The 12,345-nt window shown below is 38.4% G+C and overlaps 1 protein-coding gene across 2 annotated transcripts in view; it reads left to right on the top strand.

Moving 5' to 3' along the window:
- ADGRL1 (adhesion G protein-coupled receptor L1) overlaps window positions 1-12,345 on the top strand; it is a 130,753-nt gene that overhangs the window by 104,491 nt on the left and 13,917 nt on the right. For both annotated transcript variants that reach the window (XM_053462174.1, XM_053462173.1), the window contains exons 5-13: window positions 1,733-2,551; window positions 3,627-3,926; window positions 5,837-5,940; window positions 6,774-6,959; window positions 7,220-7,258; window positions 7,664-7,847; window positions 8,220-8,342; window positions 10,612-10,817; window positions 11,717-11,887. In XM_053462174.1, the coding sequence (XP_053318149.1) occupies window positions 1,733-2,551; window positions 3,627-3,926; window positions 5,837-5,940; window positions 6,774-6,959; window positions 7,220-7,258; window positions 7,664-7,847; window positions 8,220-8,342; window positions 10,612-10,817; window positions 11,717-11,887 (2,132 nt within the window). The remainder of the gene's footprint in view (window positions 1-1,732; window positions 2,552-3,626; window positions 3,927-5,836; window positions 5,941-6,773; window positions 6,960-7,219; window positions 7,259-7,663; window positions 7,848-8,219; window positions 8,343-10,611; window positions 10,818-11,716; window positions 11,888-12,345) is intronic.

Here is a 12,345-nt window from a genome sequence, read left to right as displayed (position 1 = left end):
AATTGCCTAAAATTATCTAAAAGCTAAGTTTTCAACCTTTACATGATTTTGACATGTGAAAATGTACTTGTAGTCCCTGAACTGCTTGTACATGGAGACTCCATGGCGCAATTCAAGCCAAATCCTAAATTTTACATATATATTTCCTAAACATGCTCTTTTAGAATAGATGAATGCATGTTTAATCATATAAGCAAACATGAAACATTTTCTGCTATAAACAAAGAGTTGGTTTACCAATTTGAATCTTATATTTTTTTTTAAATCTAGCATCCTTTCCTTACAATGGCTCTAGTTATTGCATTACCCATAGGATAAAGAATTACCAGTGATTGGTATTATCAGAGAAAGTTTGGGATGTTAAATTATTTTAAAATGAGTAAGAGCATGTTAGAACCATAACAAAATGTACAAATAAAAGGGGTGTTCTTTTAACAAGTTTGTCTATAGGAAAAATTACATGGGGTCTGTGGGATTTTCTTCTGTATTGGACAAGGTTTTCTTTATTTAATCAATATTTCCGCCCCCCAGGACAGTGGATTCCAAGCTCATTTACTCACGCAGTGCAACAGGTCTCTCACTTTTTTTTTGCTTCTAACATGTTCTGGCTGTGCAGTCAGCTCCTGTCTAACCCAATTAGTTTACAGGAACCTGACCTGAGCAGCAACAGTGATCCTCGGGGGTGGGGCCTAACAACCCCTTACCTTGATTGGCTTAATTAATAATTTGTGTCCTCATATTTTTTCCTCACCCAAACAGCTTTGTCATGGCAATAATATCTGGGTCTTATCTATTATGATGGGTATGGATGAGGCAACAGTAATGGGGGAGAGGAAGAGGGAGAGAGAGATTATTCATTAGAAGTGGAGAGTGTCTGTGTAGGGTGCAGTGAAGATGAGACCACAAACTTATTACAACCGATCATAAGTGATAAGAGAAAGAGTAGACACTGAGGGTATCTAATAGCCTTTTAAGATCATAGCTACTCAAAGCAGAGAGTCTGAGGTTAAAGATAAGTATATTGTTAACAAGGATTGCCATCTGGGAGAAACAGTCACTGGTAAGCAGTAGACAGCCTTTGAGATGAAAGGACACATTCTGCAGGGAGGAATAAGTTCTGGGAGACTTAGTTGTTCCTTAAAGAAGGAGTTTGGGAAAACATTGGAAACAATGAAAACGCTGATAGCAGAATGAAAGCAGGAGAAAAAAGGTTGGGTGGCACAAAATGAGACAAATTTGTCTAGAAAAAAGTGGCAGCCATTGTGCGTGGGGTGGTTGGGCTCTGATTCTCTCTCTTAATCTTCTTCCCCCGTCATACCCCTATCACTTCCCCAGACTCATCCTCCTATAATCACAGGGTAATTACAGGGGATACAGAGAGATCACAAAGCTCATCACAATCTTCTCTCTCTCCCCTCTTGTCCCTTCTCTACTCCACCCTCTCCTCCTTACTTCTTTTCAACTGTTTGTAATACTCATCCACCTTTGTTTCTCCCAAAACATTTACTTATATTTTCCATCTGCCTATTTATTTCTGGCTATCTCTTTACTCATCTACCTCTCTAACCTGTAATCATTTTCTCCTTGTTGTAATATTCATATTTTGACACATACTTTCTCATTGTCCTATTTTGTTCATGCATTCCATGCTATTTCTAACATGCTCACCTCACCCTCTATTACTGTCCTTTCCCCTTGTTCCTCCTTCCCCGAATCTTTGCTCCATTTCCAGTTTTTGTCTGCCCGGGCACCCTTCAAGAAATACTGGAACCTACTTCAACCCATGAGTCTGACCACCAATCAGGTGCCTGGTGCCGAGATCCTCTGCAGGCTGGTGAACGCCTCTATGTGATGCCATGGATACCCTACCGTACAGACACCCTGACAGAATATGCCACATGGGAGGACTATGCTGCTGGCCGCCACACCACCACATATCGTTTACCAAGCAGGGTTGATGGCACAGGTTTTGTTGTGTACGATGGGGCTGCTTTTTACAATAAAGAACGTACCCGCAATATTGTCAAATATGATCTTAGGACACGGATAAAAAGTGGAGAAGCAATCATATCCACAGCAAACTATCATGATACCTCGCCCTATCGTTGGGGTGGAAAGACCGACATTGACTTGGCAGTGGATGAAAATGGGTTGTGGGTTATCTATGCAACAGAAAACAACAGCGGTCGACTAGTGGTCAGCCAGCTCAATCCTTATACTTTACGGTTTGAGGGCACATGGGAGACTACGTATGACAAGCGATCAGCATCAAATGCTTTCATGGCATGTGGGGTTCTCTATGTGCTGAGGTCAGTGTATGTGGATGATGATAGTGAATCTGCAGGAAACCGGCTTGAGTATGCCTTCAACACTCATCGCAACAGGGAAGAGCCACTCGGGACAGCAGGTTCCACAGGTCTGGATTTTCCGAATCCTTACCAGTATGTGTCATCTGTGGACTACAATCCAAGAGATGGACAGCTCTACGTATGGAACAACTACTTTTTGGTGCGCTATGCATTGAGATTTGGACCCCCAGACCCAGCAGAGGGTGAGTTTATGGGAAGTTCGGATTGACTCCACAGTTTGCAGTATGAGCGGCCAATTTGGCCCCTTTTGGGAGTCTTGTTGAAGTATTGTGTCATTGAAACCATCATAAAAATGTGAACCAAAACAGGTTCATTGAAATGTATTATGTGTTATAATATGAAAACTGTTCAACAGTTTAAAATACAATGTATATCTAATTGGTGCATATTGTTGGTTAATAAAGTAAAGTTTATATCAGATGAGAGATACATTTATATAGTGGGGTCTCATAATATTCCAGTTCAAGCCTGTAGTTATCCATAGACATGAAATTGAACTTGCTAATGTAGATCCTGTCCAGTTCAGTAGCTAAATGCAGGAGAAATTCACACATTTTTGGTAGTTGACATTTTTCATCCAGTTGTATGGGACACAAACTTGAGATTTTTTGATACAGACCAGAATACCTGACTATTTTATTCTGCACACCAATTAGTTCTCTTTTCTTCCCTTGTCACTAAGCCTCCTGATCAGCCCAATTATTTACATACAATCTTAAATATGTGGTGATCGGTGTCCCTTTTTATTGCGCCCAGCAAATATTGTTTTCTAATCTGTACACCTATACTCTTTAAGGCCAAGACTGGTTTAGCTGTAACCAAAATAAGTACCGTAAAGACCTTCTGCCAGCTTATTAACCATTATCTCTACATAACTGGAGCAATTTCAATAAAGATGAACATTCCAAAGTGGAACAGAATCTTAAAGAGATGGATTTCCATTACAGCATAGACTGCCATGGCCATTAGTGGGTTAAGTACCAGGTTTAGATACATTGATTAGTATCATAGGAAGAAAAACATGTAAAGGAAATTACAGAGAAAAAGAGACAAGAGGTGGGTTTTATTCTTTCTACAGGAATTGTAAATCTTAATAGTTCCGTTACAGTATACTTTGGAAATTAATTTACCATTATACTCAATGATTTTTTAATAGTGTTCCTATCTTCATTGCCTGTACTTGCTGTCCTAAATGTAACATTATTTTAATGTTTAAATATATTTATTTCTCTCCCTCCCTGTTATGTCCTCTTTCAGGTCCCCCCACCCCTACGCCTCCTGTGGTCACTGTCACTTTACCTCCTCCTCCAGTGACAGTTACTACACCCCCTTCTGCCACTACTACTGTCCGACGTCCTCCGCTCACAACTCATCCTGTTGGGGCGATAAATCAAGTTGGCCATGACCCCCCCACACCTGGGACACGACGTCCTCCTCCATCAAACCAGCATTCTCATTCAGAGATCTTCTGTCCTCCACGGGAAGAACGTAAAGTCCAGTGGCCAGCCACACAGCAAGGCATGTTGGTGGAGAGGCCATGTCCCAAGGGAACTAGAGGTGAGGAACTGTTTCATAAGCATTTCAAATTCTATCAACTAATTCAGTAAGACAGTTAAGGCTTGTGACACACTTTTTAATTAATAAGCCCTTACTAACACCTATATACTACTTCATAAATTATATGTTCAGTTTATGTTAAAAAAGGGTAAAAAATGCCTATGTTTTGGTATTACTATATAAAATTTAAAAACTGTAATCCCTACACCTCTTGAAGCTCCATTTGAAGCTTGTATGCAGAAAGCAGAACAGGTTGCCACTAGCTAATGTGCCGAATGCGGCAGCTAGAGAAGATGAACTGGGAGCGTGTAGTAACGCCTGGCAAGCCTGCCTGACATCTGCCTGAAAAATAACAGCTTTTACCACTGATCCTTAAAGAAAAAAAAATCTGACATGATTGTACCTTTAATATTAGTTAACCTTAGCCACAGTTTACTAGATTTTTTTCACCTCCATGAACTCAGAAGTTCCTATTACAATCAACCCTTTTTTACCTTCATCAAAAAGTATGACTGACAAAAGAGAAATCAACCTGAAATGAACTGAATTTTACATGTACAGCACAGCACCATCATAAAGCCATAGATAATCCAGCAATATATTTTGGGTTTTTGTGTGTGTGTGTGGGGGTTACGCACAAGGTGCAGTGCTCCAATCTCAGGACATGAATGTGCAATGAAGAGCCAATATGTCACCGTCATCCATCAATTAGCCCTAGAGTTCAGACCTGTTGTGTTATTTCCAGTATCAAAAAAGGTGGGAAAATAAAAGACATGACAGACTCAAAATCTAATCTTAGTGCTAAACTGTGCAATTCAAAAAAGGTACATGTGAGATAAATTCATTGGCCATTTAATGCCCCATTCCTGAGGCTGGCATACTTCTCAACATCAACCGGAAGGCCTACTTTTGAGAAGCTAAGATCAGCATAGCCTGTGGCAAACTAACATTATCTAATTACATTCCTGTCCTAAGTTTTCTCACTTTTCTGTCCCCACACTTACAAAGACTACCCGAACCAATCATCAACAACTTAACAATGAGGGAAATAACTCAATTAAAATAATCATACAGATCCTGAGACACCCCCATATACATATAAAGTACCTTCCCCGGCTGTCAGAGATCAGAGTTCCCCATGATCTCTGACAGTCGGGGAAGGTCTGCGCGATGGACCTTCCCAGAGTGGCATATAGGGTATAAGGCAATTCTGGAGGCAGAGTGGCACATAGGAGGTCAAAAGGCATATCATGGGGCACAGTGGCATATAGGGGGTATAAGGCATTTCTGGGGCAGAGTGGCAAGCCAGGGGGCAGATGTGCATAACTGGGTGGGCAGGTTGAAAAAAAAGTAAATAAAAACAAAATATTTTTCTCAATCATAGCTTTTATTAAAAAAATATTGTTCACATAGTTTACATGAATTAACATTTACTGGTAAAACTTTTTTCCTATAGGGTCGTCTTATATTCAGGCTTTTTCTTTTTTTTCATAAATTAATATTCAGATTTTGGGGTGTCGTCTTATAATCAAGCAAATACGGTAATAAGAAGTGCCAAACACCTCTTACCCCTCCAACTAGAAATATACATTAAAAATAACCCCCTCTTTGCCCTAAATCCAAAGTTCAAAAATAAGTAAAATTATTTAGTATGTGAGAGAGCATTTCCCTCCCTTAAAAAATTAAAAACCCATGCATTTTTTCCACATATTATTCACACCAAATGAGATACTATTAAAAAAAAGTGGTATCAAGAGAAAGTCTGCTAACACTATTATTTATATATTTTAGTTTATTATTTATCATCTTTTATTGCACCAAAACATAAAATGTATGATTTGGGAAAAGTGACAGATCTTCTTTAAGGCCAATAAGATTACTGACAGTAATTTTTTTCCGGTACTTTATAGGCATTGCCTCATTCCTCTGTCTGCCATCACTGGGTGTATGGAATCCACGTGGTCCAGACCTGAGCAACTGTACTTCTCCGTGGGTCAACCAGGTGGCCCAGAAGGTAAGGAGTATATGTAGGACAATTCTAAATTGGATCATTGTGTTACAGGTCCTGAGTTAGTAACGTAATTAACTTCTGTACTGGCACACATTTACACATACGATATGTAATTTGGATGCCTTGTTATAGTACTGTCCCATGCTGTGCAGCATCGTCAACTGGGTTCCATGTAAACAGTCATCCAGAGATTGCCAATGTGTGCGTGTTCACTCTATATATGACAACTGTATATTTGACAGCCAAATATATCACAGCAGGAAATACTTTACTGACACCATGACATTTTTTGTGAACTTCGCAATCTTTGCACCTAATGGCATGATATAATAATCACTGCCTGTGGTGGCCCTGTTTGCTATTGCTGTATTCGATGTATCTGATGTTAGTTCTTGGCTCTGATGTTGTCACTGTTTGTTATTGGCTGTAGCTGTCTGTATTAATACTGGTTACTGATGTCTATATTTTAGCTGTGATTGTTGTTTATGGTTGGGCAGGTTGAAATGCAATTTTGCTGAATAAATATTGGAACCAGCACTATGACAGAGAGCTTGGGACAGGAAATAAATGTAGATATAAAGATATAGTTGCTGTTTGGTAGGGTTAGCAAGTTTGAAAGGTGTGGCCACATATTTATCACCAATACTTTGTGCTATAGAGGGATTTCCGTGTACATGTGCTAAGATGAACAATTCTATTTGTGGACGAGCTTGAATAAGTCTCTCTATTTTTTTTTTTACTTCTCCTCCACCACTCTTATATATGTACCATTACTATTTGTGTAGATTCTAGAATCCACTTCTAATTGTTTTCACCAATATTTTGTTGGCCCACAGATCAAGAGTGGGGAAAATGCTGCCAACATAGCAGGGGAGCTGGCCCGCCACACACGTGGACAGATTTACGCTGGGGACGTCACTTCGTCTGTCCGTCTACTGGATCAGCTCTTGGATATACTCGACCATCAACTACAAGTTCTAAGACCAGTAGAGAGAGAGAGTGCCGGCAAAAATTATAACAGAGTAATCTTTTAAACTTGTTAATGTTGTAACTCCTGAACATTCACCTCTTCCACCTGGACTAAAAAGTCAACTTAAAAGTGCATCACCCATGCTGCTGTCACACTAATACCTAAAAAATATTACCAGTTGTCAGCCACTGCAAACATTTCACACCCCATAAGCTTCTGACAGCATTGCCATCTGTTCCGTTCACACTCTTTCATTGCTGCACAAGGGGAATCTCTTGTCACCTTAAGTCACATTTTTTATTTTTATTACAGATGCACAAGAGGGAGAGGACCTGCAAGGACTACATTAAGGTAAGGACAGACATCGCTTTGTACAATGCTTTCCATTCCTTTGTGTGGGATGTGGCAACAAAAATTTACATAGTGATCGATATCCAGTGTGTGTGCCAGTGTCACTAATAGAAAAATTGAGAAAAGATATTGTGTGCCTGATATCATGTTTGCACTGTTATATTCTCTGCACAGTCTCAAGTGTGAGTTATACTGATATCACAGTGTGTATCAAACAGCAAATGCACAAGTGGTTTCGAAGATGTTAGTTTATCCTCTGTTTGTAATATGCTGTTGCTGTTTCCCTATCACATGTGTAGAAAGTGCTACAGCTGGTATTTCTATTTCAGTTTTAGACAATAATGTCCCCTTTGTGTTTTGTCACATGCGATATACTGTAATGTACTGTTGGTGTCTATGTCACAGGCTGTGGTAGAAACTGTTGACAACCTCTTGCGTCCTGAGGCGCTCCCCTCGTGGAGGGATATGAATGTGACTGAGCAGGAACATGCTGCCACAATGTTATTGGACATAATGGAAGAAGGGGCCTTCTTACTGGCCGACAACATTAAGGAGCCGGCACGCTTCCAGACCGCACGTTCTAATGTTGGTAAGCGACCTGAAGGTTTACTGTCCTCCAAAACACTGTGACTAATGAGGCTAATTTGGTTACAGATAAAAAAATAGTTAACTTTAAGAAAGAGGGAGAAAAAATATTTAACTTTTCAAAAGTTTCTACTTCATCTTTACTAATGAACTGAATTCCCTCCAAAAAAACAAATCTGTTATGTTTGCTTACTCTCTTATTCTTCACCTCTAACACTTTTTACTTGCTTTTGTGTGGTTCTGTCCCCATTCATCACCTTTCTACCGTATTTATTTTCTACACTCACCTTTTCAATTACAAATACTTTAATTGAACATTTTGACCTTTCTTCTGTTATTGTTTTATTTTCATCCTGTGGTTGTGTCTCTTGTTTAGTGCTGGAGGTATCAGTGGTCAACACTGAAGGTGCAGTCACCGAGCTTATCTTTCCTCAGGACAATCTCAGTGTCAGCTCTATTCAGCTTTCTGCCAACTCTATCAAACAGAACAGTCGCAATGGTGAGCTAATTTTTTGATCAGGTTTCTGTATATTTGATGTGAAATTAGTTGAGAAGGTTGTTTCTCAAATCCTTTGGTAGCCGTTATTTTTCTGCCCGTTATTGAATTACAATTGTGATGAACATCACCAACCCACTTAATTTGATAATGGGTGGACAGATACAGATCATTCACAATGCGGCTGAGTTAAACTTGACTGCTGTCAAGCCGATTGGCGAGTCTATCTGTCACACTTACAAGTCATCATGGGGAATCCGTTTGTCAAGTCAATGGTGAAAACCCTTTTTTTAATCTGACTTTTTGTCTATTCTGTGACTAACCTATCCTATTCACACTAACAAGGGAGCACCACTAAAGAAAAACCTAAACTCTGATAGAATAGGAACCTTAGTAGCCTAGAACTTAACCTTTAATACATATTGCTTAAAAACCCCATAGACGGGGGGGGGGGGTGAGATAGAATACAACTTTTAATGTAGTCGTGTTAGTAACAAATATCTAATATGTGCACTTGCTAAAGCACCCACAAGATAGAAAAGTAGAAAAATAGCCCTAGTCTGATCCCTGATAATCTAAAGAGTAAACTGCCTGTTCCATAAAACCTATATCGCACTGGTCAATAGGGTAATAAAGTAATTTGCAATCATATAAATCACATTCTAATAGAGCTGGGGGGGTGAAGGACTGAAAAAGCAATGCTTGTGAGCACTTCAGCAAATGCATTTATTAGATATTTATTAGCAGGGCTACTTTAAGTTTTTATTTTATCTCACCCTTTCTATAGGGCTTTAAGCAATATGTATTACATGGTAACGTTTAACATGCTAGGGTTCCTATTTTATTAGAGTTTAGGATATTCTGTGAATAGACAAATTGCAAAGCTTTTCATAGCTACCTGCTGAGAGTTGTTGGTTGAGTTGACGTCATTTGACTTGACAAACTGCGGTCAAGTAGACAGTTAGTGAATTGTCGAGTCCCTGAATTCAGTTGAGTTGATCAAACTTGATTGTCAACATGATTCTATGTGAACCGTTCTGAATGAACAGAATCATGAGGCCTCTACTTAACAGCATTGTTATAGTATGGCTCTTCGCACTCTACTCTTTAACTGGTTTCTGTTCAGATACAAATAGATTTGTTGAAGCCTGGGGGCACTTACAATTTGTATGTCATCTGAAAAAAATGACAAAACTTTAAAAGTCTACACATACTTGACTGCTCCAGTTTCCATGACCTTTTTGTTACAAATACGTATTTTACTGATCCGTTCACATCATAAAAAGTGCTCAGTTGTGGTTGAGAGCATCTGATGTTCAATTAGATCCTGAGGAATACAGGTTACCCAAACTTGTTTTAATTCAATCTCCGTTTGCCCTTGGTACCATTTGTCAGTTGTAGTTATGCTTTGCTCTAACATTAGAAAAGTTAGGGAAACAGTATTCCCAGTAATTAAATGATCCTGGACCACTCTTCCACCATATTTGCCTTTAAAGCAAACAAATGAACACATTATACTTATTTAGGTGTTAAATGTAGTCTTTGGACATGTAAAAAAAATTTTCAACATCAGGTTTCTTTGAAGGTAAAATAAACTACAAATAAAAGGAGCCTAACAACATTTAAGATATTGACCTTTGCTGCTACCATTTTTATGCAGCCGTATGCTCTTCAGCGATGTGCAAAGTTATACATAAACTGGAAATTCGTTAATATTACTAAGATTCCTGTTTATATAAATGTTGGCACAAAAGCAGAAAAATGTCCTGTGGAGTTCTTGGTGCTAATAGTAATTGTACAGCACATAAACAGAATGGGATTCTTAGAAGTAATTTCACAGTTATTCCACCTGTGAAGTGAAGGCTAGGAGATGCTCTTTTATAGAAAAATGTCACCAAAGGACACTTCTAAGGAAGTATTAATGTCACAAATTTACTACTAAAATACTTTCAGAATAAGCACTGGCATACAGATAATGTGTGTGTATGTATATGTATATATGTATTTGTATATGTGTATATATATATATATATATATAGATATATTTCATAGGTTTATTTAGAAGATTTAGAAAAGTTATCAATGTGTTTTGTCTGAAACATTTCCTCCCATATACTTAATGGGAATATTTACCAGATACAGCATTATGATAATGGTTGCCAAAAGGTTTGGTAACTAATTAATAATTTGGAATTTTTTTTTGTTGTTTCCTGTGATATCCATATTTCAGTTATATCATCTGTCCTTTATGTTCTTTGTGTCTTTCCTATAGGGGTTGTAAAGGTGGTCTTTGTTTTGTACAATAACCTGGGGTTATTCCTGTCCACTGAAAACTCGACTGTGCGTATTGGAGGAGAGAGTGGCACCACGGGACACTCACTGGTGGTGAATTCGCAGATCATCGCGGCCTCAATTAACAAGGAGTCCAGCCGAGTCTTCCTCATGGACCCTGTGATATTCACATTGCCACATCTACAGGTGACACAGCAAGAAAAGCTCTTGCATAGTGAGAAAGGAAAATGTCACAAAACAGAATAGATCAGACTGTCCTGAAATACATCAAGGAAGATTTTTGTGCATTGAGGAAACCTATCCCTTCCATGCATTTGTCTATGGCTCTTTGTTACAAAGAATTCACGTAATACATGCATAATTTGAAGCTGCCATTCTACAGTAGTATAAAAAAATTTTAAAAAAACAATAACTAGAAATATCCTTACATGTTTATGTTATTTGGTTGTTGCTTATACATCGTAAGATTCCCAATAGATTACTTCACAACATGTTTTTGGAGATACATCAAATTTAATGTACTGTATTGTGAGCTTTATGATAGGATGATGGGAAAACTCCTGTTCATATACTTTATATGGTTTTACCTTAAATATTAATTAGTTTAAAAAACAAATCTACCACAAGCTCCTTTATGATTAAATCACTGTTTACGTACACTGCAAAATTAATGATAAAAACAATTTCAGATATTTCTGTTCAGATCATTGAAGAGAAATATCTCCAATTTGTGAGAACACATGATATACTGGGACGTTAAGGCAGAATTCACACAAGGTGTGCAGGTCACTCAAGTGTATGGAGTTATTAGTCAAAATTTTATCTCCTGTGATCTATGTTAGGGAGAAATGTGAAATATGGAAGTACATGAAACAGTCATTGTTGGGAGGAAAAACGTTTAACACAAATTTACATGCATTATAAATCCATGTTTTATGAGCAAGCTTTTAAGAAAATCTCGGTGACGTGTTGTAAGAATAATACAGCGTGTTGAACAAGAGTTGCAGAGCTGGATTGGCGTGGCAGATGAGGGATCCATTATCAGTTAAAACGCTAAAGTTTTCTACCATTTATTTATCTCTCAGACCAAAAACCACTTCAATGCCAACTGCACGTTTTGGAACTACTCTGAACGCTCTATGTTGGGGTACTGGTCCTCCCAGGGCTGTCGTTTGCTTCACACGAACAAGACTCACACAACCTGCGCATGCAGCCATCTCACCAACTTTGCTGTTTTGATGTCACACAGGGACATGGTGAGCTGAATCTCAAAAATCTGACTTTCTATCATTGCCTGCCCGGTGATGTGTCTCCTGAGTACAAGGACTTGTATCTACAATTCTGTCTGTTTTTTCACCTTTATTTTTGCACCTACTACTTTTTAATGCCATAATACGCAATAATTATGTCAGCTATTGTTCTCCTTGGTGTCCTTTTTATATTTCCAGCTTTGAAACCATTACTATTTTTGGAGAGGCTATTTGCAGTTTATCACATACATGAAATGATCCAGCATGCATTCATTCTATTTATACTGGATTTAATGCACCACAAAAACAGTAATGTTTCAGTTCTGCGTGCACCTTTGTCATGCCACATGGGACTGAAATGCTGACGTTTATACAGTAATTGAAAGTCACAGTATGAAAGGAATTATGATGTTCTGAATAACACTGAATAGCTCTTGTATGAACGTTGAACTAGTGTGGAAGCA

This window comes from Spea bombifrons, chromosome 4, assembly GCF_027358695.1.
Source record: "Spea bombifrons isolate aSpeBom1 chromosome 4, aSpeBom1.2.pri, whole genome shotgun sequence".
Taxonomy (NCBI): Eukaryota; Metazoa; Chordata; class Amphibia; order Anura; family Pelobatidae; genus Spea; species Spea bombifrons.
The sequence above is the reverse complement of the archived record's forward strand: the minus strand, read 5'-3'. Positions and strand labels throughout refer to the sequence as shown.